Source organism: Scyliorhinus canicula, chromosome 6 (genome assembly GCF_902713615.1).
Source record: "Scyliorhinus canicula chromosome 6, sScyCan1.1, whole genome shotgun sequence".
Classification (NCBI taxonomy): domain Eukaryota; kingdom Metazoa; phylum Chordata; class Chondrichthyes; order Carcharhiniformes; family Scyliorhinidae; genus Scyliorhinus; species Scyliorhinus canicula.
The window spans coordinates 41,294,182-41,321,581 of NC_052151.1; the positions used below are offsets into that span (position 1 = coordinate 41,294,182).

General features: G+C 48.9%; 1 protein-coding gene across 1 annotated transcript in view; it reads left to right on the forward strand.

The window, feature by feature from the left end:
- scml4 (Scm polycomb group protein like 4) overlaps nucleotides 1–27,400 on the forward strand; it is a 117,014-nt gene that overhangs the window by 50,398 nt on the left and 39,216 nt on the right. Inside the window, exon 4 of the mRNA XM_038801013.1 lies at nucleotides 9,984–10,184. Coding sequence (XP_038656941.1) covers nucleotides 9,984–10,184 — 201 coding nt within the window. The remainder of the gene's footprint in view (nucleotides 1–9,983; nucleotides 10,185–27,400) is intronic.

The following is a 27,400-nucleotide window of genomic DNA, read 5'->3' on the forward strand; positions in this document are numbered from 1 at the left end:
CGCTGACGTGGTTTCAACCACCTCTGGTGGTGGCGGGATTGGCGGCGCGAGCGGGCCCCCGGGGTCCTGGGGGGGACGCGGGACGATCGGACCCCAGGGGGTGCCCCCAAGGTGGCCAGGCTCGCGATCGGGGCCCACCGATCGGCCAGCGGGCCAGTGCCGTGGGGGAACTCTTTTTCTTCCGCCGCCTCCACCATGGTGGAGGCGGAAGAGAACCCCCCTACCGTGCATGCGCCTGTGGTGATGTCAGCGGCAGCTGACGCACCGGCGCATGCGCAAACCGCCGAAGACCTTTTTGCCAGCCCTGTGTCGGCCAGCGGGCATCAAAGGCCGTTGGCGCCGGTTTTGGCGGCAGTCTGCGTGGTGCCAACCACTCCGGCGCAGGCCTAGCCCCCAAAGGTGCGGAGAAGTCCGCACCTTTGGGGAGACCCGACACCGGAGTGGTTGGCGCCACTCCGCTACACCGGGACCCCCCGCCCCGCCGGGTAGGGGAGAACCCCGGCCCAGAAGTGTGATGGAATACTCTCTCCTTGCCAACAACACTCTAGAAGCTTGACACCATCCAGGTCAAAGCAGCCTGCTTGATTGACACCCCATTCAATGCCTTAAATATTCACTCCCTCCACCACCGGTGCACAGTGGTAGCAGTGTGTAGCTACAATAGGGCCGCAATTTAGGGGCCAAACTAGCCATTGGCACAAGTCCTGAAGTGGTCTCACATCATTTGCGCTCCCCCCGGCCCGATGACACGATCAGGTTCACACCCAAGAAGGCTATGAGCTGATTCGCAGATTTTATAATATATTTGAATATCATTAATGGGCTTAACGTCGCTACTTCCACATTCAAAGTATCGTCCCACTCAACCGGCCTGACTTCACGCCGGCACGAATCACTACCGATTTTCATAACCTGGGGGTGCACAAGTAAGTATAGCTCCGAGATGGTGAGAGACATGGCCCGGCAGTGCCCTGGCACTGCCCCCGGGGGTATAGCCATGGGCGGGCCCTCTGGTGAGTCCTGTGGAGGAGGGGGGTTCCCCTTATGTGTGGTGTGGGAGGCGCCTGTGCGGGGGTGTGGGTCCGATGCCTATGGGAAGGGGGGGGGGGGAGAGGGGAGGAGTTCCCTGGTGCCTATGGAGGGAGGTTGTCTTGATGTTTGTGTGGTGCTGAGGGGGGAGGGGGGGGGGGCAGAGGGGTGGTCTTCCCGATGCTTGTGGAGGGGTGCTCTGTGTCTGGGGTGGGGGGTGCAAAAATGTGCAGGTTAGGTGGATTGGCCGTGCTAAATTGCCCTTTAGTGTCCAAAGATGTGCAGGTTGGGTTGGGTTATGGGAATGGGGCGGGATAGTGGGCTGAGGTAGGGTGCTTTATAAGAAGGTCGGTGCTGTCTCAATGAGCTGAATAACCTCCTTCTGCACTGTAGGAATTCTATGGATCGATGGTGTGCTGTATTCTATAATACTCCACATCCTCAGGTTTCCTACTATTTCTGGCAAATTTATCAGCCTTGTCATATAATTCTTAACTTCCTTTGTTCATCTGACTGACTTTTCTTGTTGGGTGTTTGCACCTTGAAGGAATGTATAATTACTGTTAACTATGTAATAATCCTTTAAAGACTATTCATTGCTGTGTACTGTCATACCTTTAATGTATTTCCCCAATCCATTTCAGCTCACTTGTCCCTCATAAATTCATAATGTTGGTTGTTCAAATTTAGCTCCCTGGCTTCAGATTGAGCTACCACCCTTCCAAATAGAATGTAGAATTTTATCATTTGATGGTCACTCATCCCGAAAGTGTATTTTACAACACGAAACGCCTGTCGGATCCCCTGACTATTGAATCCCCTCTCACTATTGCTCCTTCCTCCCAAGCTGAGCTGCCTGTGGTGCCATGTACTTGGCCGTGGCTGCACTTCTCTGAGGAAACATTGTCCTCATCAGTCTCTAAAATGGAACACCGATTAGCAAGAAAGATGGATTCAGGGGTCTCCTGCACTACCTGCCTGGATCTCGTAAACATGGAGACAAAAATCGTACACACGGTTCACATAAAGTTTCCAAAGTGCCTTACATCTGCAGTCCAGATTGTGCCATCGGGGCTGGCGGGAATTTCACAGATTTTCTCGCCTAAAATTATACTAGGGGCTGTTTAGCACACTGGGCTAAATCGCTGGCTTTTAAAGCAGACCAAGGCAGGCCAGCAGCACGGTTCGATTCCCGTACCAGCCTCCCCAAACAGGCGCCGGAATGTGGCGACTAGGGACTTTTCACAGTAACTTCATTGAAGTCTACTCGTGACAATAAGCGATTTTCATTTTTTTTTTTCATTACTGTTTTCCGTGGGGGAAATTCCGCCTGCTTTTTTATACGGTTTCTAAAATCCACAAAAGCACACACAGATTTATTTTTATCAGCTGAAGTGTTAAAGAGAAGATAAATCTGGGCAGCACGGTAGCATTGTGGATAGCACAATTGCTTCACAGCTCCAGGGTCCCAGGTTCGATTCCGGCTTGGGTCACTGTCTGTGCGGAGTCTGCACATCCTCCCCGTGTCTGCGTGGGTTTCCTCTGGGTGCTCCGGTTTCCTCCCACAGTCCAAAGATAAGATGTGCAGGTTAGGTGGATTGGCCATGATAAATTGCCCTTCGTGTCCAAAATTGCCCTTAGTGTTGGGTGGGGTTACTGGGTTATGGGGATAGGGTGGAGGTGTTGACCTCGGGTAGGGTGCTCTTTCCAAGAGCCGGTGCAGACTCGATGGGCCGAGTGGCCTCCTTCTGCACTGTGAATTCTATGAATGCTGACATCTGGTTGAGAAACTGATAAGCAACCCTGAAATGATTGCAATTCAATGGGACATGTTTCAAAGCATAACCTGTGCTTTTGTAATAAGATTATAGTTAGTGTTTTTTTAATAATAATCTTTATTGTCACAAGGTTTACAAGTGCAACAGGTGATTAAGAAGGCAAATGGAATTTTGTCCTTCATTGCTAAAGGGATGGAGTTTAAGACTAGGGAGGTTATGTTGCAATTGTATAAGGTGTTAGTGCGGCCACACCTGGAGTATTGTGTTCAGTTTTGGTCTCCTTACTTGAGAAAGGACGTACTGGTGCTGGAGGGTGTGCAGAGGAGATTCACTAGGTTAATCCCAGAGCTGAAGGGGTTGGATTATGAGGAGAGGTTGAGTAGACTAGGACTGTACTCGTTGGAATTTAGAAGGATGAGGGGGGATCTTATAGAAACATTTAAAATTATGAAGGGAATAGATAGGATAGATGCGGGCAGGTTGTTTCCACTGGCGGGTGACAGCAGAACTAGGGGGCATAGCCTCAAAATAAGGGGAAGTAGATTTAGGACTGAGTTTAGGAGGAACTTCTTCACCCAAAGGGTTGTGAATCTATGGAATTCCTTGCCCAGTGAAGCAGTTGAGGCTCCTTCATTACATGTTTTTAAGGTAAAGATAGATAGTTTTTTGAAGAATAAAGGGATTAAGGGTTATGATGTTCGGGCCGAAAAGTGGAGCTGAGTCCACAAAAGATCAGCCATGATCTAATTGAATGGCGGAGCAGGCTCGAGGGGCCAGATGGCCTACTCCTGCTCCTAGTTCTTATGTTCTTATGTTCTTATTAAGTAGGCTTACCTTAACGCTGCAATGAAGATACTGTGAAACGCCCCTCGTCGCCTCATTCTGGTGCCTGTTGAGGTACACTGAGGGAGAATTCAGAATGTCCAATTCACCTAACAAGCACGCCTTTCAGGACATGTGGGAGTAAACCGGAGCACCCGGAGGAAACCCACGGAGACATGGGGAGAACGTGCAGACTCCACACAGACAGTGACCAGGCCGGGAATCGAACCTGGATCCCTTGTGCTGTGAAGCATTCGTGCTAACCACACCACTGTGCTACGATGTTACAACACCCTGGGCGAGTGCACAGTCAATCCCAGTCCCACAGTCCCTGGAGTCCCAACATAAGTGAATTAACCTATAATTTGTGTAAAGTTTGTGGGATCTTTGGCTCTCGACTGCTCCAATAACTTACAGGCTCTAGATTTGTAACTATAACACAAAAGAGCTTTATTTATAACAAGAGACAAGTTAAACATGTAATGGCGACAACAGTCTGCTAATCTAATTACTCCCCAACCACCGTCCCAGCCTCCAACCACACACACACACACACACAAGGCAGACACACAATGGGGTAGTGAAGGATCAAAATAACAGGAATTAAAAGAGTGTGAGAGATGAGTATCTTTCCTGCTGAGGTTGTGGTCTATGTAGTCAACGATCATTTTGGGATGTGAAATGTTGAAATCCACTTGTTGGATCGGAACTTCTAGTTTGTGCCTTCAATTAAAACCCGCAGGCTATGGAATTTCCTCTGGGGAGTCACTTTCTCTTATCTGACCTCTATCAGATTGGCTCTCAGTCTCACGGAGACAATCTTGAAATTCTCTGAGAATTTAAAAGAGGGTTTTCCGTCCACTCCGCCGCTCGAATGCTTGTCTGGCCTTTGTGCCGGCTTTCTGGCTGCAGGGCAGAGAGAAAGGATTCCCCCCCCCCCCCCCCCCCCCCCCAGACCTTTAGAGGTCTCAGGAGAGAGCTGTCAGCACTGTGCCTTCCTCAGCCTTTCAAACAGAGGTTAGGCTTTCAGGGGCCTGGCTACAGAGACTGCTTGCAGTACTTTAATCAGAAGTTAAATGCCAGCCTTAGCTGATAGAGTGAGCCCCTAACTGCTCTTTCCTGCGTTAAACAGAACTGATCTCAAAAGTGAGTTGGCCTTCGTCTTTCCAGAAGCGGCAAAGTGCTCTACTAATCAAAATTGAGAACTGAATAAGTCTTGGAATTCTACAAGAGTTGATTGGCTGCTAGCCAAGTCTATCAAAGTGACATCACTGGACCCTGCCAAATAACACACTGGATTGAGGGGAGTCACAGAATTTTATCATAGAATTTTACAGTGCAGAAGGAGGCCATTTGGCCCATCGAGTCCGCACCGGCTCTTGGAAAGAGCACCCTACCCAAGGTCCACACCTCCACCCCATCCCCATAACCCAGTAGCCCCACCCAACACTAAGGCCAATTTTGGACACTAAGGGCAATTTAGCACGGCCAATCCACCTAACCTGCACATCTTTGGACTGTGGGAGGAAACCGGAGCACCCGGAGGAAACCCACGCAGATACGGGGAGGATGTGCAGACTCCGCACAGACAGTGACCCAAGCCGGGAATCGAACCTGGGACCCTGGAGCTGTGAAGCAATTGTGCTATCCACAATGCTACCGTGTTGCCCAGTCCAAATAGCATCTTGTACCGGGGACGTTTCAATAATCGCCCAGATACAAAAGGTAAAAGCACAGTCTGCAGCATTGTAGCAGCAAGACAGAACATAAAGGGGATTACACAGGAAAGCAAGATTTAAACATGAGGATCCTTACATTAGCAGGGAGAAAATTGAACAATGGATCACTTACCTCTGAGGTATTGGTAGGGACAGGACATCTACAGTTATTTTACCAAGGGATTTGGATTATTCATGTATGTCACTGATCAAAGCAACTAAAAGCGACTTTGTAAACCAAGCAGTTTATTTTTGGACTCCGAGATATAAATTAGTCATATGGGCCCCAGAATCAAAGGTTTGGTTCAAAGGCAAAGGATAATTGGTTTACATTTCTGTTGGGAACACCCCAGGAATGCCACATTACCATGGAGGTGTCATGTTAGGGTTAGAAGGTTCCTTTGTTAATTTATCTGTTTGCTTTGCTTACAGAGCCAGAGAATCAGTAATTCAGTTTGGAAACAAACAGAGATAATTGTGGCTCACTGAGTCGAGAGAGAGAAAGAGATAAATGTTAGTCGACTTGCATCTTAAGCAAACAAAAATACTACTTTTATTGTTCACTGTATGGAATGTGAATGGCAGCTCAGCTCAGTGTAGTGATGAAGTTCCTAAAGGAAATGAGGCTGGAAGATTTGCCTAGTTTGGAGCTCGAGGAAGAAATCTATAACAGTGTGTTTGGAGAAGGCGGAGAGAATGACTCTTACAGGAGCAGTGAAACAATCTGTGCCTTCCAAAGCAAGGACAAGGAGCTTACACCATTAGGAATCATGGATATTCATGATTTTTAAGTCACTGAGCAGGAATACAGTCAGGCCCAAGATTGAATTAAGAAGTCCACACTCGCGGGCAGTTCGAAGGAAAATTGGAGGATCGTTTAACTAAAAGCTAATTGTAGGAACTCATAACCTAGAGAATAGTTGGAACATGGAGTACAAATCAAAGTGAATTTCGAAGTGCTGTGGCATACTTAATTTAAATTCCAAAGGAGACGTGAAAGAATCCTCAAGGTTTTGTAAAGTATGATAAGGAAGTAAGGGGAACTGGGCTACACTCTTAACTACAGTATTAAGTTAGTACTGCTTGCTTTGTTTAATTGTTTTATGCAGCAAAGGTTTTGTTCAAAAATGTAAAATTTTGTGTGGTAATTTATTTCAGCTAATCATTGGGTGTTTGAATTTCTCTTTAAATCTTAGTGGTCTCTTCAAGGATCGTAACAATATGCTCCAATAATTTCATCCTAATGCTCTTTCCAATGGTTTTAGTGCTGTTATGAAACCTATAAATTACTCCCATTGGCATTCTGAATCTTGCTATTTCTAACCTACAGTCATGTTGATTCTACTTTGTGATAACCCAAGCCAGAAATCTTTCTCTCTAATGTCCTGACATCATCCTTGACTATTGGGGGTTCCCACCACCTTTTTCATTCTATCTTTTCAAATGTTGTGCACCTTGGAATATTTATTTTTTTCGGAGGGTCGGTGCTGATTTGATCGGTCGAACGGCCTCCTTCTGCACTGTAGGGATTCTATGATTCCTCTAACCTCTGGGTAACTACAATATAGACCCGCAGTGACCCCCTTTGGGACTTTCCCCCCACACCACTGACCCCCTAGGGGATTATCTCAGCACTGCCATGGAATTCCTCCCACACCCTGATTTCCCAGGGGTCTCTCTCCACTCCCCCCAAGTCTCCCTAGCTTCTCAGGGACCTTTCAACTTACCTGCTCTGCACTGAGTGCAGCTGCAACGACACTCAATAAGTTCAATACCATCCAGGACAAAGCAACCCACCATCAACGCACAGTGGCAGCCGTGTGCAGCATTTATAAGGTGCACTGCAGGAACTCACCAAAGCTCGTTAGACAGCACCTTCTAAAGCCATGACCATTACCAACTAGAAGGACAAGGGCAGCATGGGAACATGACCAGCTGTAAATTCCCCTCCAAGTCACTCACCATCCTGATTTGGAAATGTATCACCGTTACTTCACTTTCACCGAGTCAAAATCCTGGAACTCCCTCCTTAACAGCATTGTGGATGTACTTACACCACAGTGACTGTAGCAGTTCAAGAAGGCAGCTCACTACCACCTTCTGAAAGGCTTATTGTCACGAGTAGGCTTCAATGAAGTTACTGTAAAAAAACCCTAGTCGCCACATTCCGGCGCCTGTTCGGGGAGGCCGGTACGGGAATTGAACCTGTGCTGCTGGCCTTGTTCTGCATTACAAGGCAGCTGTTTAGCCCACTGTGCTAAACCATTGCTGGCCTAGCCAGCGATGCCCACATTCCTTGAATGAATAAAGATTTTTTGAAAAAAAGTGTACAGCTGCTAGTGACACTAAAAAAGAGGATGTGGACTCCTTCCCTTCGACAGAGCTGCACGTCACCGCTAGGCTCCAGGGACACACTGCACGACTCTGATCTTGCCTGGCCTGAGTAGGAGATCAGATGAAACAGAACTTTGGGTAAGAAACTAGGAGTACAGTGGCAATCTGATACTGCACTTCAGGTCCCATGTCTCTATAATCGTCTCTATAACAATGAAGGGGCTGGTTTAGCACAGTGGGCTAAACAGCTGGCTTGTAATGCGCGGGCCAGTCAACTTTCTCAGCGACCATTTGCGGCATAATGAGACCGAACATGAATCTAATTGCATTTTTGGTGCTGTATGCATTGTTTACATGAATTGCACTGGTGTTTCATGTTACACTGCTTTAAAACAATTTTAATAATCAACTTGAGAACCACAGAATCCCTACAGTGCAGAAGGAGGCCATTCAGCCCATCGAGTCTGCACCGACCCTCTGGAAGAGCTGCCTACCCAGGCCCACTCCCCCACCCTGTCCCCACAACCCCACCTAACCTGCACATCCCTGGGACCAAGGAGCAATTTTATCATGGCCAATCCACCTAGCCTGCTCATGATTTGCTTCTGTTAATATATTATGTGCTTGACAGTAGTTAACTTGAGTATTTACAGCGAGCTATATTTTCTTTATTATTTAAAGTCACTACTTGTTTGCAATTATCCTGCTTATAAGTATAAGTGATCATTTAAAGCATCTGTGAATGTAGAGTAAGTAATCACAAAGCAATCAGCCACCAAATGTGTAATTTTGTGATCTCAATCAACCTTGGTTAACAAATGGCCCAGAATTTGCTGTAGTAATGATGGTGAAATTGTCAGCATTCGCCATCATTACTCTATAAAACTGACAACTACTTCTGGACATCTACACAGCAAAATGTGGTGTTACGCCACCCTGGGCTAGTGCGGGATATATCCCGAACCCACTTGACCTGGAGTCGCAACACAAACAAAATTAGATTTTATATTAATTCCCATGGCTTATGTTGAGTTAAATTGACTAGTCACCATGTTTGTAAATTTAAACACAAGTAACCTTTTATTATTAACAGTAATAATAATTAAATAGGCAAAAAATACTGGCTATCTACTATCTGATTCCCAACACCCTCTCCCCTTTCTAACGGGTTCAATTCCCGTACCAGCCTCCCCGAACAGGCGCTGGAATGTGGCGACTCGGGGCTTTTCGCAGTAACTTCATTGAAGCCTACTCGTGACAATAAGCTATTATTATTCTTCTCTCTGAACCATTTATCTTAATTTATGCCATTAATTCATCCTTTGTATTGTGAATGCTTTATGTGTTCACATAAAGTGCCTTTAATAAAACATTTTTTAACTGCTATTCTCCGCATGATCTGTTCTTGCTGGTGCATCATGTCAGTTCGTCTCTGTACCCCCTCCTGTACCATTCTACTTTTCTTTACCCTCATTGTTACACTGTTGATTTTTGAAACAAAATGTTATCAAATGAATATTGGAAGATTTCCCCTTTTAGAATATCTTCACCATTTCATCACAAATGCTGAACAGAGGAAATCTTTGAGGACAGGTTTGGGGCTGGTTTAGCACAGGACTAAAGAGCTGGCTTTTAGAGCAGACCAATGAAGGCCAGCAGCACGGTTCAATTCCCGTACCAGCCTCCCCGAACAGGCGCCGGAATGTGGCGACTAGGGGCTTTTCACAGTGTGGTGAACGTATTGTACTGACCATTCACCATGTATTACACTGTATCACGCTGTTGCCCATGTGGGCTCCACCTATGGACCATTGTATGACATAACACAGAATGTATCATGTTGGTGCCCTTGTGGGCTCCGCCCCTGGCTCCTCCCCTTGAGGGGAGGTATAAAGAGCAGCAGCCCTGTAGGCGGCTCTCACAAGCAGAGCAGTCGCAGGCAGGCACTGTTCTAGTCGATTAAAGCCACTGTTCACTTCAACTCTCTGTCTCGCATGAATTGATGGTCGCATCACACAGTGACTTCATTTGAAGCCTACTTGTGATAATAAGCGATTTTCATTTCATTTCAGCCAGATTTGAGATGTTGTTACACCACAAGCTCCCGGGGAACTTGGAGTGTTCATTTCACTCCCTGAAGCTGAAGGTTGAAAACTCCATGCCCATTGCAGAAAGCTTTGGAAGCATTTGAGTGAAGATTTCTGAAGGGAAAATGACAAAGTGGCAACTTGATGTGAGCTAACAGTTGTATTATTATAAGCTGTCACATATCCTTAACATGTCTGATCTTTCTTTATTGTAGTTTGCATATATGTCAACAAACATGCCTGTGCCGGGCCACATCTTGATAAAAAGAAGTTGCAGCAGCTACCAGATCATTTTGGACCTGCCAGGGCTTCCATGGTTCTGCAGCAGGCTGTCCAAGCCTGCATTGATTGCGCCTATCAGCAAAAGGCAGTCTTTTCGTGTCTGAAGCAAGGGCATGGGGGAGAACTGATATCAGGTATGGGATCAAACATTCTCAAAATAATTTACGCAAGTTTGCAGCAAATGCAAAGTTCCTCTGTTTAAAAGAAACTGCTCTGACCATTTATAAACAGTGACAGAATATTATGTGGTTTTAGTAAGGATTGAATAAAGATCAGTATCAACCTGTCTGCAGCTGCATCAGCGGCCAAGTAATCTGTTTTGCAGCATCTTAAACCTATTTATATCTTCAAATAAATCACTTAATCAGTAAATGTAGAACATTGTGCATTTATCTGTGTCGGCATACACTATCTGGCCCCAGTAGCTACACATAATCTTTAGAACAGGGAGGTAACATCATCCATTCGCAAAATATTACTGAAATCCGTCAGACTCAGATATTGCACCCGTGATGATTGCAATTGTAACGAAAAAACCTTCAAACAATTCCATTCACAAATTAAAACAATGCAATTTTTTGGGAGAAAGCTTTCAAATAAAAATACTTTCTAATAAATGAAAATTAATGTGTTCAGTATTTTCAATGGAATGGCATAAGGGGCAGCACTGTCACACAGTAGTTAGCACAGTTGCTTCACAACTCCAGGGTCCCAGGTTCGATTCCCAGCTTGGGTCACTGTTTGTGCGGAGTCTGCATGTTCTCCCCATGTCTGTGTGCGCTTCCTCCGGGTGCTCCGGTTCCCTGCCACAGTCCAAAGATATACAGGTTAGGTGGATTGGCCAAATTGCCCTTAGTGTATCAAAAAGGTTGGGTGGGATTACTGGGTTACGGGGATAGGGTGGAAGTGTGGCCTTGGGTGGGGTGCCAATGGCCGGTGCAGACTCGATGGGCCAAATGGCCTCCTTCTGCACTGTAAATTCTTTAATTCTATGAATGACAAGTGTCTTAAGAATGTTGGTATTCCAATGCAATGAACAATGTGAGTGAAGGAGTAAAGGATAGAGGTGTGATACCAGCCATACCAAGGCCAGGTATTGTTATTCAGGAATTAAGGGATAAACAGGGGACAAATCAACAAGTGTATGCTGCAGGTTAAATCAAAGGCAGCGCAAACCTTACCAGTCAACATTCTCAGCAACGATATGCAGCATAATGCAACCGAACATGAATCAATTGCGTTTTTGGTGCTGTATGCATTGTTTACATGAATTGCCCTGGTGTTTCATGTTACACTGCTTTAAAACAATTTTAATAATCAACTTGAGAACCATAGAATCCCTACAGTGCAGAAGGAGGCCATTCAGCCCATCGAGTCTGCACCGACCCTCTGGAAGAGCTGCGTACCCAAGCCTACTCCCCCACCCTGTCCCCACAACCCCACCTACCCTGCACATCCCTGGGACCAAGGGCCAATTTTATCATGGCCAATCCACCTAGCCTGCTCATGATTTGCTTCTGTTAATATATTATGTGCTTGACAGTAGTTAACGTGAGTATTTACAGCGAGCTATATTTTCTTTATTATTTAAAGTCACTACTTGTTTGCAATTATCCTGCTTATAAGTATAAGTGATCATTTAAAGCATCTGTCAATGTAGAGTAAGTAATCACAAAGCAATCAGCCACCAAATGTGTAATTTTGTGATCTCAATCAACCTTGGTTAACAAATGGCCCAGAATTTGCTGTAGTAATGATGGTGAAATTGTCAGCATTCGCCATCATTACTCTATAAAACTGACAACTACTTCTGGACATCTACACAGCAAAATGTGGTGTTACGCTACCCTGGGCTAGTGCGGGATATATCCCGGACCCACTTGACCTGGAGTCGCAACACAAGCAAAATTAGATTTTATATTAATTCCCATGGCTTAGGTTGAGTTAAATTGACTAGCCACCATGTTTGTAAATTTAAACACAAGTAACCTTTTATTATTAACAGTAATAGTAATTAAATAGGCAAAGAATACTGGCTATCTACTATCTGATTCCCAACACACTCCCCTCTTTCTAACACTGCACACACAAACACACAGACAAACAACAGAGAGAAAACAATGGTTGAGATGTAAAGAAAATATGAATAAAATAAAAGGATAAGGATTTTTGATTCAGATGGATGTCTTCCAGTTAGTTTCTTTCTCAAGCTCAATTGGATACTTGCTTTTCCTTGTAACGATCTTCACTGCAGATTCACAGAGACAACCGGCAGCAGAGAGCGGGAGAAAACAAAGCTCCTCTTCCTTCTCCGGCAGGGTTGTCTACTTTTTTTGTGGATTCAGGATCATTTCAAGTTTACGGCAAATATGTGCCAGGCGCTCACTGATTTTAGAACAATGAAGCAGTTCCTTCAGGTAGAGAGAGAGAGAGAGAGAGGGCGGGATAGTCCGTCAGCTGACACTGGAACCGAGAAAGGTAATTGGTGGAGTATTGGTCGTGAAGCCACAAGGCACCTTGCTCCGGTGCCATGACAGCATCATTAATGCGTTCTACTCCGCATGTACATTAAACGCCACTTGCATATCATTAGCTAGCCTGACCCGGTATTCTCCGGGGCCTCTGCAATGCTCTGCCTCCGCCAAGAAGAATTACCAGGTGGCATGGTGCCACCCTGTTCTGCCCATCAGGGACGGGGGGGGTACAAGATTATGTGGTGTACTGGCACCTCCCCTGCGGGGGTCACTGGCACAAGCCACATCACCTCCTCATTCCTCAGGGTGCCCGATGGACCCTGGACTACTCCATGGGAAGTGGATGCAAGCGGAGCTGATCCCTGAGGATCCCCCTGCCATCTGGCGCTGTTGGTCCTGGAGGCCCACTCCCATCTCAACCAAGGGTCTTGATACTCGTGGCCATGGAGCACAGGGGGTGGACCACCTCCCTCTGGAACAGCGCCACATCACACTGTGACTGTGCCACCAACTTCTGGATCTGTGCAGTGACTGCACCACCTCCCTCTTGGTGTGTGCCATGCCAGCCAGCCCCTGGGCAATGCCACCGACGCCCTTGGCCATGGCCCACTGTGACTGGGCCAGACTTTGGTGTGCCGCTGCAGTGTCCAGGTTGCCCTGGTAAATGGCCGGCAACATCTCTTGCTGACGGTTGGACTCCACCAACTGCGCCTGCAGGCGCCGGATTGGCTGTCAACCCCCCATCGTGCAGTCCCTGGCTCTGCAACTGAATCTCCGCCCTTTCCAGAAGACCGAAACCTGTCTGTTACAGCAGCTAGTCCCTGGGGTCGGGCTCCCCTCCCACTGTCCACCCCCTCGGGGGTTCCTACCTCCACCTGATGTAGGTGTGTGGTGCACATTCGCCAACAGGCCCAACCGAGGACAGTGTCTCTGGGATGATGGAGGGTGTTGGTGACAGCTGTGACGGGAAGTCAGTGTCGTCGCCAGACTGGTGCTCCGGGTGTTTCCGGGCTGCAGATTGGAGGCTCCCGTGCTGCCCGGGTACAGGGTGGGTAGCTGGTGGTCTTCATGGCCAGGGCACTCGGCCAAGATGGCTGGTATAGGTGCTGGTATGTGGTGCAGGATGGGGGTTCGGTCGCTGTCCGGTTTGGGTGGGGGGGGGTTTCAGGCGGGGTCAGTGGCAAGGGCACAGTGCTGCCTACTCACCCTGGCAGCCCTGAGGAGCTTGTGCATTTTATTCCTGCACTGCTGGCCGGTCCTGGCAGTGTTGGTCCGAGTGGTGTTGCCAATGGCACTCATGACTTCTGCTACCTGCGCCCAGGCCTGGTGCACGGCAGTGGGTGGCAGCCTCCTTCCCACCCTGGGGTACAGTGTGGCCTATCTCTCCTCCATGATGTCCAGTAGGGTCTCGGGTTCAGCATCAGTGAACCTGGGTACCACTCCTCTTGCTGCCATGTTGTTGGCTGGGATGAGTGTGTGTGGGGAGTAGAGTGCTTGTATGCGGCTGCAGCTTGTCAGCCTCTCGAGTGTCACTCACGAGTCTGGCGAATCGGACACCGTTTTTCATTGGAATCGATCCACGTGGAGCCAGCACTAGCCCATTAACGGTTGATGAAATGGCCGAGGTGCGGCGCCACTTTCTGGCGTAGAAGTTCGCCGATTGATTCAGTCCCGGCTTCAGCACTTAGTCTCTGAAATGGAGAATTGTGCCCAGAGTGTTCCCTCTCCTTCCAAGGTCTAAATATTTTTGCCAGGCTCTTTCAGAAAGCATCACACGGGGACCAATCGTTGACTGTTGTCAGGCAGAACACTCTCCTTGGCCAACCCGCAGATTGCCAGCCAGTCAATCGAACTGACTTCCTCCAAAACTGATTCCTGAGATTCACTCGGTGCCAATGAGCCTGTTTCGCTCTGCAAAACTATGAAACCTAGGAACACATGTCCTGGCAAGCACTTTCCTGCAAGCACACTTCTGCTTAAAGCATATTCTGATTATATGTCCACAGACTAAAAGTAATAAAATAAAAGAAATTGGAATAAAGGAAAAACAGGAAGCAGTCTGATAGAGGAAATTAGAAAGTTAGTGTCAGTGATACCCTGCTCCTTCACACGGTGCACTATTGCAGTCTTCACAGATGGAATCAACAGAAATCACTGATTAGACTTGAACTTCAGCTTTTTAGTAAGAAGTCTTACAACACCAGCTTAAAGTCCAACAGGTTTGTTTCAAATCACTAGCAGGTGAATCCTGAGGAAGGAGCTGCGCTCTGAAAGCTAGTGATTTGAAACAAACCTGTTGGACTTTAACCTGGTGTTGTAAGACTTCTAACTGTGCCCACCCTAGTCCAACGCCGGCATCTCCACATTATTTCAGCTTTTTATGCACTGTTCTCACTGACAAAAATGTACGGAAATGTTAAGTCATGTTAAATGAGGTATAATTGAATTTTTATCACAGACCATATTATAGTTACGTCGGACAACTTCTCTGGCCCTGAAAAACTAACTTTAGAAATTTGGAGTCACATTCCCTGCATTCCATGATAAAAATTCCACAGATTATTAAAATAATAAGACACAATTCATATTTTACATTTGCTTCTAAATGCCCCAATCTTTATTTCACTCTCTGCAAAATTATTGAAACACAAATGATAATCTGCGCTTTTTACTTCCTGCTTTGCTGCCTGTGAGAATTCTACAGTCTGACTGACTGCTCAACTTGTTTGATGTCTTCACTAATTCCTTGGTCACCTGTAATCTCCTATAGTTGGCACCAAAATGAAATTGTTGTTGTAATGGAGGAAATTGACACCACAGAACCTGCCAAATCCTTTTAGGCAAAGGACGAGCACCATCTCTTCACTGTTGAATGCAAAATCTAGGCCATTAAGTTGACTTTTGACTAATACGCGGTTGCATTGAACACATGCACAGGGCTCCATCTAGTGGCAGTTTGTGGAACTAACCTTTCACAGTTGCACCAGTACAAGTATATATATGAAGCATGAGCTGATGATAACAGTTCAATAAATTAGGATATGAAAATGAGCAAACAAATAGATATTAGTTGTTCTCATTTACTGTGTTATTAATTTACTCAAATGATTTAATGATGTATGTGCAGTAAATTATATCTTAACATATAAATAAAATAATTTATGACAATGATCTCAGAATCACAAACACTCAATATAAAATTAACTCTTAATATATTTGTAACAGGGGCCACATGTGGCGCAGTGGTTAGCACTGGGACTGCAGCACTGAGGTCCCAGGTTCGAATCCTGGCCCTGGGTCACTGTCCGTGTGGAGTTTGCACATTCTCCCCGTGTCTCCATGGGTTTCACCCCCACAACCCAAAGATGTGCAGGTTAGGTGGATTGGCCACACTAAATTGCCCCTTAAATGGAAAAAATGAATTGGGTACTCTAAATTTATAAAACAATATATATTTGTAACAATAGTCCCTCAAACATTAATCTTTCAATGTAATGACAGTGCACATTAACAACCTGAAGTGCATACAGAGCATTTTTATCCATGTACAATTCCACTTGATGGAGTTATAGGTATCCACATCTAATTAAACATTCTGGCTTTTAGCTACCTGCCCTGGCTGGGTATGCGAGCAAGTGATTGAAGGGATGACTGAAACAAATGACTCTGGCAAGTGTGAGGGAGTGCTAAAAGGGTTTAGTTCAAGAGGAAAGAGTTAGGGGTAGTGATGGAAATAAGGTGATGGCAGGGGGAGATATTGGGAAGGCTAACGGTTCGGAACTCAGTTGGACTAAGGATGAACTATGGGAAGTACAGATGATTGTGGGAAGGAGTACAAAGAGAACTGCTGAATGTTGTGCCACATCTTCCCGGACACAACCATTGGTGGCTCCTTTCTGTGACACACTATCGCATAATAACACCAATCGCCCACCCGAAAAGAAAGAAGATAAAGATAGAAAGAGAAGCAAAAAGAAATGTTGGGGAGAAAGAAAAGCCAAAGAAAAGAGGGTTTTGGGGACAGTGGGTGGCGTCGAGCAATAAAATATAAGATTTGAGCAAACAAGGCCCACCCTAACCCCAGGAGCAATCACGACAATATTCATGGTCTAGTTCAAGAATGTATGAGTGATCGGTTGAGCTGCATAGTGAGATTGTCATCAACTTTACCTCTGGGTCACTCCCGGAGATGCCAATCACTTCAACATGCGAGTTGCTGTCATCATCGATGTCTTCCCATTCGTGGTCAGAATCCTCAAGGATCTCCACTGTTTCAGTCTTTGAGTCGTCAAACTCTCCAACATCAGAGTTTCTGTCATCATCTGCATGATCAATGTCTTCCCACTCACCTGCAGTGTTCTCGATGAAATGTGAATTGACTGCAGGAATTGTTTCAAAGACCTGGAACGAGTCACCAAGTACCTCTGGAGCCGTTTTCTTGGGATGATTTCTTCTGTATCTATCTTGGTCAGCGGCTGGTCCTCTGTGATATCAGCAGCTTTGATTGCAGTTTCTATGCTTGGATGCACCATCTCAAAGCTCCTGCTTCCCTCTGTCCAGCGCGGTCTGGACGTCCCCCGTGACCACCAGAGTAGAGTTTCTTGAGCCTTTTCATTGAGCCCGTCCTTGCTTCTGCGAGAAAGATCTATAAGTAATTCATACTAGTCCTCATCTGTTTCATCTGTCACACCTTCCAAGCCATTGCTTTCTGCATCTTCTTCGAAACCTTCAAACATATATCCGTAGTAGTCATCGTCAGATTCAGCATTGTTTGCAATGATCTCTCCTGTAAAATACAACATTGCACCGGGAATTATGTGTTCACGCAGGAGGCTGCCAATTTCAAAGTCAGCCCTGAGTTTGGCTGCCGAACCTTTGCTTAATGTTCCACGCTGTGGAACTGCAGGAGGACTGAAGAAATTAAAGAACAATTCATTTGGTACGGTTTTTGTAACTGTTCTGTGAGCGCTTTGATCTTTGTGCTTCAGTTCCATTTTAGTTGTTTTCTTCGTTACGTTTTTGCCCTCCCTCCAGTCGATCTTGCAGCCTGTACATCCCATGATTTCTGGTTCAGCAAAGAATGATTTAAGCGGACATGAATCCAACTGATACATTTCCGTGATCACCTCATTTGTGAAATACTCATTGGCCTCAAACTTAAACTCCCGAGTGAAATTCCACGGCTTCTCATGCTCTGTCCCTTTAACATTAACATCTTGCAGATGCTTTAATACAGGCTCTTCATGCTCCTGTATCATGCCACTGAGCACAGGCACTTTCTTAAAGACTTAACCAGAATTGCAGAATGCTCACTGGCTGTTCCGTCTCTGTCTGATTTGTCGTCCTGTGGTGAACACCACTCGTGGTATATTATATGTATTACGGCACTGCCCGTATACTATAGGTACGACGGTAAATCCCTCCCTGCTGGCTCCACCCCAGCAGGTGGCATATAAAAGTGAGTGCTCTCCTGCGCTGCAGCCATTCTGGTTCCAGCTACAGGAGGCACAACATCTTGTTCAATAAAGCCTCGATTGTTCCACCATTCTCGTCTCGTGTTAATTGACGGTGCATCAATTTATTGAACAAGATTTTAAAAGATGGATCTCCTCATCAAGCCTGATTGCCTGCAGCTGAGCCCTCACGCAGCCAACGCCACGTCTACCTTTGACCACTGGCTACCCTGCTGCGAAGGTTACCTCAGAGCAGCCACTGAAGAACCCTCGGACTCGCAGAAGCTCCAAGTCTTCTACTCACGGGTGAGCCCTGACATTTTTCCCCTCATCCAGGATGCAGCCACCTACTCCGAAGCGATGACGCTCCTGAAGGGACATTACGTTAAACCGGTGAATCAAGTGTACACCAGGCACCTCCTGGCCATGAGACAGCAACTCCCCGGGGAGACTCTGGACGATTTCTTGTGGGCCCTACAGAGCCTCGGTCGGAACTGTGACTGCCAGGCAGTTTTGGCAGTCCAACACACCGAACGTTTAATTAGAGAGGCTTATTCCACGGGCATGAAGTCTACGTACGTCCGCCAGCGCCTATTGGAAGGGGATACGCTCGATCTTGCGGGGACTAGGCAGTTCACTAATTCATTCAAAGTACCCTGCCATAATGTGCAGTCCCAAGCCCCCGACCGGGCGGCACCCTCGTGGGCCCCGTGGGCTGCCAACTCCAGCTCACCGCAAGCCTACGCCGCGTGGCAGCCAGCCAATTCTGGGGGGCCCAAGTGTTATTTTTGTGGACAAAGCAAACACCCCAGGCAGTGCTGCCTGGCACAGAGCACGCCCTGCAACGGGTGTGGGAAGAAAGGGCACTTTGTTTCTGTCTGTCAGGCCCAGTCGATCGCCGCTGTTTCCAGGCCCGGCGTTCCTACACCCTCCACATGCGACCCAGGGGCGCCGCCATCTTCCCCACCGCAAACCACGTGCAGTCCCTGGGCGCCGCCATCTTTGATGCCACCCGCCATGTGCGCCCCCTGGGTGTCGCCATCTTCGGCGCCATTTTGGACCGTGCCTCAGGCCTCCTACTCGTCTGGCCGTTCGCTGCCTACTGCTACCTCTGCCACCGCTGATCAGCCCGGGACCTCCCAGCATCTTCCGCAGCTTACCTCCATCACCCTGGATCAGCCTCGGCCCTTCAACCACGTGACCGCTACAACGGTGAAGATCAACGGCACGAGACGACCTGCCTCTTTGACTCCGGGAGCACAGAGAGTTTCATCCACCCTGCTACGGTAAGGCGCTGCTCCCTCCCGGTCCTCCCCGTCACCCAGAAAATCTCCCTGGCCTCCGGATCCCATTCCGTTGAAATCCGGGGGTACTGTATCGCGACCCTCACCGTCCAGGGTGTAGAGTTCAGCAACTTCCGGCTCTACGTCCTCCCCCACCTCTGCGCTGCCCTGTAGCTCGGCCTGGACTTCCAGTGCCACCTCCAAAGCCTGACTTTGAAATTCAGTGGACCCCTGACCACCCCCCCCCCCCCCCCCCCCCCCCCCCCAACTGTCTGCGGCTTCACAACCCTCAATGTCGATCCATCTTCCCTGTTTGTGAACCTCACCCGGTACAGTGTCCAGGACAGGACCTTCTTCGTGTCGGAATTCCAACGGCTTTTGCGGGAGGGAGTCATTGAGGCCAGTAACAGCCCTTGGAAAGCTCAAGTAGTGGTAGTGAAGACTGGGGAGAAGCACAGGACGGTCATTGACTACAGTCAGACCATCAATCGGTACATGCAGTCGACGCGTACCCCCTCCCATGCATATCTGACATGGTCAATCAGATTGCGCAGTATCCGAGTATTTTCCACAGTAGTGTGAAGTGTGTGTTCCGCACGACCCGCCTAGCCATCCTCGGCTATGTAGTCCAAAACGGACTTCTGGGGCCTGATCCCGACCACATGCACCCCCTCATGGAGCTTCCCCTCCTCCACTGCCCCAAGGCCCTCAAACGCTGCCTGGGGTTCTCTCCTACTACGCCCAGTGGGTCCCAAACTATGCGGACAAGGCCCGCCCACTCATACAGTCCACTCAATTCCCCCTTGCAGCCGAGGCACAACACGCCTTCGCCCAGATCAGAGCAGACATAGCCAAGGCCGGGATGCATGCAGTAGACGAGGCACTCCCCTTTCAAATAGAAAGTGACGCTTCAGACGTCACCCTCGCCGCCACTCTAAACCAGGCAGGCAGAACCGTGGCATTCTTTTCCCGCACCCTTCATGCCTCTGAAATTCGGCACTCATCCGGCGAAAAGGAGGCCCAGGCAATCGTTGAAGCTGTGCGGCATTGGAGGCATTAACTGGCCGGCAGGAGATTAACTCTCCTCACTGACCAACGGTCGGTAGCCTACATGTTTAACAACACGCAGCAGGGCACGATCAAAAATGATAAAATCTTGCGGTGGAGAATCGAGCTCTCCACCAATAATTACGAGATTTTGTATCGCCCCGGCAAACTCAAAGAGCCCCCCGACACCCTTTCCCGAGGTACATGTGCCAGTGCACAAGTAGACCGACTCCGGGCCCTGCATGACAGCCTTTGTCACCCGGGGGTCACACGACTGTACCACCTCGTCAAAGCCCGCAATCTGCCCTACTCCGTCGAGGAAGTACGGGCAGTCACCAGAGATTGCCAGGTCTGTGCGGAGTGCAAGCCGCACTTCTACCAGCCGGACCGCGCGCGCCTGGTGAAGGCCTCCCGCCCCTTTGAACGCCTCAGCGTGGATTTCAAAGGGCCCCTCCCCTCCATCGACCGCAACATGTATATCCTCAGTGTGGTCAATGAATACTCCAGGTTCCCCTTCGCCATCCCATTTCCTGATATGACGTCTGCCACCGTCATCAAGGCCCTCAACACAATCTTCGCTCTATTCGGTTTCCCCGCCTACATCCACAGTGACAGGGGATCCTCATTCATGAGCGATGAGCTGCGTCAGTTCCTGCTCAGTAGGGGTATCGCCTCCAGCAGGACGACCAGCTACAACCCCCGGGGAAACGGGCAGGTAGAGAGGGAGAATGGGACGGTTTGGAGGGCCGTCCAGCTGGGCCTACGGTCCAGGAACCTCCCAGCCTCTCGCTGACAGGATGTCCTCCCTGACACTACACTCCGTACGGTTACTACTGTGCACCGCCACAAATAATACACCCCATGAACTGGTTTTTACCTTCCCCAGGAAGTCCACATCCGGGGTGTCGCTCCCGACTTGGCTCGCAGCTCCAGTACCGGTCCTACTCCATAGGCACGTCCAACTCCACAAGGCGGACCGCTTGGTGGGCAGGGTACACATGCTCCACGCCAACCCCCAGTATGGGCAGTCTGGGCAGCACGGTAGCATGGTGGTTAGCATAAGCGCTTCACAGCTCCAGGGTCCCAGGTTCGATTCCCGGCTGGGTCACTGTCTGTGCGGAGTCTGCACGTCCTCCCCGTGTGTGCGTGGGTTTCCTCCGGGTGCTCCGGTTTCCTTCCACAGTCCAAAGATGTGCGGGTTAGGTGGATTGGCCATGATAAATTGCCCGTAGTGTCCTAAAGAGTAAGGTTAAGGGGGGGTTGTTGGGTTACGGGTATAGGGTGGATACGTGGGTTTGAGTAGGGTGATCATGGCTTGGCACAACATCGAGGGCCGAAGGGCCTGTTCTGTGCTGTACTGTTCTATGTTCTATGCCTACGTGGAGTCCCCCGACAGCTGCCAAGATACTGTCTCCCTTAGGGACCTGGCTCCCTCAGGTTCCACTCCAATAAACTCCCCCACACATGCGCCACCCTCCCCTGGCGCTCCCAATTATTTGTAAATCTGTATATAGTTCCACGCCACCCCCGCCGGACTCATTTTTAACAGGGGGTGAGTGTGATGAACCACTGTACACCTGTATTAGCGGATGTAAGGTAGGACCTGTACTACAGGTTCGCCAGTAGCCCCTGCCGGCTGGCTCCTCCCACAAGGAGCCGTATAAATATGCGTGTCCTCGTTCTGATCTGCCATTTTGCCAGCTGCAGCAGGAGGCCACGCATCTGACTGTAATAAAGCCACAGTTGTACCAATCTGAGTCTTTCGTGCAATTGATCGTGCATCACTGTGTAGCATAGGCAACCATCCTGTCCACTCTCTCCTGCATCAGTCCCCTCTCCTGAGCCTTTGCCACCCTCCAACCCCGTCTCTTGCACTTACAGTGCCAGTCAGTTACAGAGGAAACATCCCTCTACATTTTTCTATTACACACTCCCAAGGAACAAAGCAACATTGGTTAGGTATAGAATAAATCAGCATACTGTCCATTTAAATTGTCCAAATACCTTTACAATCTCCCATTAGATCAGGAAAATGCTGTATTCTGGAGTATCAGAGTCACATCTTGAAATGGTTAATTCTGAATGTTAGTTTAGGATTCATACAGACTCATACAATAATTATCTGACACTCAATCTGCTTGAATACAATTTGTATTTAAAAAAGGTCAGTCGTGATTTTATGGGTACTAAATTTTCTGCAGTTTCCAGTTCAGGGTTCAATTGTTTTCCTCATGTACAGCGACCAAATCAGCAAATTGTAAAACAGAACATTTAATGCAAAGATAACTGTGTTTCTGCTCAATGGCAAAGATGACAACAGTCACTGCAAAACCTCCTCAGGATCCAACACCTCACTCTCTAACCCAGCAGAACTGCTCCTTCCCTCTCTCTGTCTTTGTTAGTTCTGCGCTATATTTGACGCAGAGAGCTGCTGCCTGGGACATCACTGCCTTTGGCATCACAGGCACTGCAACAACATGGGCAGCAAGTGCACCCTCTGTAGTTATCTGGTTAACCATCCTGCAATGGTGTATTTTTTGTTTACAACACTCAGTTGTGGTGATATGCATCACTGTAAATACACAAGGGGTTAATGTAAATAAACGTAGACTAGATAGACACTAGAAGGAGCACCAGAGACATGACACACAGACATTCAACCAATAGTTCAGTAAGATAGGACACGTCCAATGGGCATTCACGATACACACAGAGGTGACACTACCACAGGGGGCATTACACCGACCCATATAAAAGGACACAGCACACATGATCTTCCAGCGAGAATCACAGTGGGTGGGGAACAACATTTGGCATGATGGCAAAGGTCAGGTTCCTGCTGGCAATGTTGTTTTCCCCACTTTGAAGTTAAAGGTGGGTCCCGTTTCCCGCTGATCTATGCTGGGAATCATATTTGCATACATTTACATCTCATGAATGCTCATTAAAGGCCAACTTGCTGGAATTAGGTTCCCGCCTCCAAATTAAGCTCTCTGCCAGCAGATAATTAGTCAGTTCCAAACTGTATGTACGTGGAGTGCACCTGCTGAGCTTCATTTCATCAAGGACTTTGAGGTACGTCGAGGCAGCTTTCGCCTACATTAAGAGCGTTGCTGTGAGATTTGCGTACGCTGGGCCAAAGCTGGTCACGAGAGGCAATACCAGTGGGGAGGGGAACGGAGGCAGGACTGGATGGATGAGAGATGGTGGAACATGGAAGGGAAGGGCGAATAATGGAGGCAGGATGTGGGAGTGGGGGCAGGTTCAAGGAAGAGAATGGGCTGATGAAAGACTGTCCTGGGGCAAGGATTATAAACCTGTCTAAGGAGGAGAAAAAGACGGTCCTGAGGCTGAAGCCACACTTTCGGGGCATATTGAACATATTGGTCTGGGGCTGCGTGGGCCATGGTAGAGGGCTCTGCATGGCATACATGTGTCGGTCTAAGTAACGGTCATGCACAGTATGGTGTGCAGGGTGCAGTCACCTAAGGAATCGGGTGCTGGAGGTTAGACCTATGGTACTGTGAGGCACAGGCACGGTCAGAGGAAGCATCTACATTCTCTACGCCAGTAGTTGTAAAGTCATGGCGGGGGGGGGGGGGGTGAGGTCTCATGAGGGGTCCAGAAAAGTCAGGGTGCATGTGGCCTTGAGAAGGAGAGGGGCCAGGCTAACAAATGGGGACCAGTGATGCACTATCAATTACGAAGAGATGAGAGTAGAATGTAATCGAGGCTTTATTACACGGAGATGTGTGGCCTCCGACAGCAGCTGACGAAATGGCTGCTGTACGGGGAGCACACACATTTATACTCCGCCTACTGGGCGGAGCCAACAGGTAGGAATCTACCCCCCGTACCTGTAGTACAGGGGCCTTACCATAATACCCATATATACAATATAATACAACAGTGGTGACTACCACATTCACCCCCTGTTAAAAATGAGTCCAGCGGGCATAGTGGAAAACTATATACATACGGATTGGTTTTAAAATTACAGAGAAGGTTACAAATTTAGATCGGGCACCTTGATCTGTCGTTGAGAGAGCTGCAGTGCTGGTAGCGACTCAGGTGCCGGCTTAGTCTTCGGTGACTCCGGGAGTGTGTCGAAATCCTCTTCATCCACAGGTGGGAGCAATGAGAGGATGGATTGTCCTGGAGCGGGGGCTGCGGTGGGGTGCGCTGGGAGAAGGGAGGGTGGCGCCGGGGCAGAGGGGGGGAGCGTGTGGGAACCCAGCTGGTGCCAGATCCCTGAGGGAGACTGTGTCTTGGCGGCCGTCGGGGTACGCTACGTAAGCGTACTGCGGGTTGGCATGGAGTAGCTGTACCCTCTCAACCAACGGGTCCGCCTTGTGGAGCTGCACGTGCTTGCGGAGGAGAACGGGTCCTGGAGCTGCCAGCCACGTTGGGAGTGAAACCCTGGAGGTGGACTTGCTGGGGAAGGCAAAGAGATGTTCATGGGGGGTTTCGTTAGGCGCGGTGCACAGGAGCGACCGAATGGAGTGAAGTGCGTCGGGGAGAACCTCCTGCCAGCGGGAGGCCGGGAGATATCTGGACCGTAGGGCCAGCTGGATGACCCTCCAGACCGTCCCATTCTCCCGCTGCACTTTCCCGTTTCCCCGAGGGTTGGAGCTGGTCGTCCTGCTCGGGCCAATGCCTCTGTTGAGTAGGTACTGGCGCAGCTCATCGCTCATAAATGAGGATCCCCGATCGCTGTGGACGTAGGCGGGGAAGCCGAACAGAGCGAAGATGGTGTTGAGGGCTTTGATGACGGTGGCAGACGTCATATCGGGGCATGGGACGGCGAAGTGGAATCGGGAATACTCGTCGACTACATTAAGAAAGTATGTGTTGCGGTCAGTGGAGGGGAGGGGCCCTTTGAAGTCCACATTGAGGCGCTCAAAGTGGGGGGAGGCCTTCACCAGGTGCGCTCGGTCTGGCCGGTAGAAGTACGGTTTACACTCCGCGCAGACCTGGCAGTCTCTGGTGACAGTCCTGAATTCCTCGATGGAGTAGGGCTGATTGCGGGCTTTAATGAAGTGGTAAAAGTGGGTGACAGAGATCGTCGTGAAGGGTTCGGAGTCGGTCCACTTGTGCGCTGGCACATGTACCTCGGGATAGGGCGTCTGGGGGCTCGTTGAGCTTACCGGGGCGATACAAAATCTCGTAATTGTAGGTGGAGAGCTCAAACCTCCGCCTCAAGATTTTATCATTTTTGATCTGTGGTGGTATGGATATGCGCACTGCCATTGGTGCAGAGCACTGGCTTCCCATTGGCTCTGGCTGGTCATGTGCTTCTCGTCCGATTGGTTGGGACTAGTCATGTGACTGCTCTCCAATTGGTCGAGCCGCAAATAGGCCCCTCCTCTGAGGCGGGGTATAAGTACCCAGAGTTCCCGGCGGTCGGTCATTCTCTGTAGTCGACCACCGGGCTAACAACTAGCTGATTAAAGCCACAGTTCAGATCCTAAATGTGTCTTGAGTCGAATTAATGGTACATCATGATCTTACCCTGCTGTGTGTTGTTAAACATGAAGGCAACCGACCGTTGGTCAGTGAAGAGAGTAAATCCCCTGCCAGCCAGGTAACGCTTCCAATGTAGCACAGCCTCAACGATAGCTTGGGCCTGCTTTTCGATGGAGGAGTGCTGAATTTCGGAGGCATGGAGGGTGCGTGAGAAGAATGCCACGGGCCTGCCTGCCTGGTTGAGGGTGGCGGCCAGAGCAACACCTGATGCATCGCTCTCGACTTGGAAGGGGAGCGTCTTGTCGACCGCGTGCATCGCGGCCTTGGCATGTCGGCCTTGATACGGTTGAAGGCCTGGCGGGCCTCGGCCATCAGTGGGAAAGCAGTGGATTGAATGAGTGGGCGTGCCTTGTCCGCATAGTTTGTGACCCACTGGCATAATAGGAGAAAAACCTCAGGCATCGTTTGAGGATCTTGGGGCAGTGGGGGAGGGGGAGTTCCATGAGGGGGCGCATGCGGTCGGGGTCGGGCCCTAGAACTCTGTTCTGAACCACATAGCCAAGAATGGCTAATCGGTTTGTGCTGAACAGACACTTCTCTTGTAAGTTAGATTGAGGAGTGTGGCGGTGTGGAGAAATTTGGAAAGGTTAGCGTCATGGTCCTGCTGGTTGTGGCTGCAGGTGGTGGCGTTGTCAAGGTACGGGAAGGTGGCCCACAGTCCGTACCGGTCAACCATTCAGTCCATCTCCCGTTGGAAGAACGAGACCACATTGGTGACGCCGAAGGGAACCCTAAGGAAATGGTAAAGGCAGCCGTCTGCCTCGAACACAGTGTATGGGCGGTCCGGCTTACGGATGGTGAGCTGGTGGTAGGCAGATTTCAGATCCACTGTCGAGAAGACCCGGTACTGTGCAATCTGATTGACCATATCAGATATGCGAGGGAGGGGGTACGCGTCGAGCTGCGTGTACCGATTGATGGTCTGACTGTAGTCAACGACCATCCTGTTTTCTCCCCGGTTTTCACCACCACCACTTGGGCTCTCCAGGGGCTGTTGCTGGCCTCGATGATACCTGTTGCACGGTTTGGTATGTGGGCAAAACGCGTTTATTGGGGTGTATTAACTTCCAAGTGCTTAACACCACTAGGCTCTGTTCTATGTATTTATTCAGCTTTAGGAGTCGCCAGGTGCCGTATAGACACCGTCACGAGTATTCCAAGGTCAAGTTCAAAGTAATAAAGACGATACACCGATTAGTAAGGTCCAAACGATAATATTTATTATACAGTTATAATAAATACTCATGCACACACTAAGAGACTAAGCTATGACTAAACTAAAGTAATCAGAATACTTATCTAACAGGAACAGGCAAGGTCAGGGAGCGAAGCCTTCGTCCTGGTCTTGGGCTGCAACCTTCAGCAAGCGTTCTGGTCACTGGGGGTTCTAGCGGGCTTAGTTCGCGTAGCGAGCATCGTACTGGCACTTACGGTTCGGCGGCTGGTGCTCGACGGCTGGAGTCAGCTTGGATCTTCAAGGTCTTGGTCAGAGCCGGAGCACGGAAAGCAACAGACCGGACAACACGAGGTCCCTATCTTTTATGGGGGTTCCATTGTCCTTCCCTCT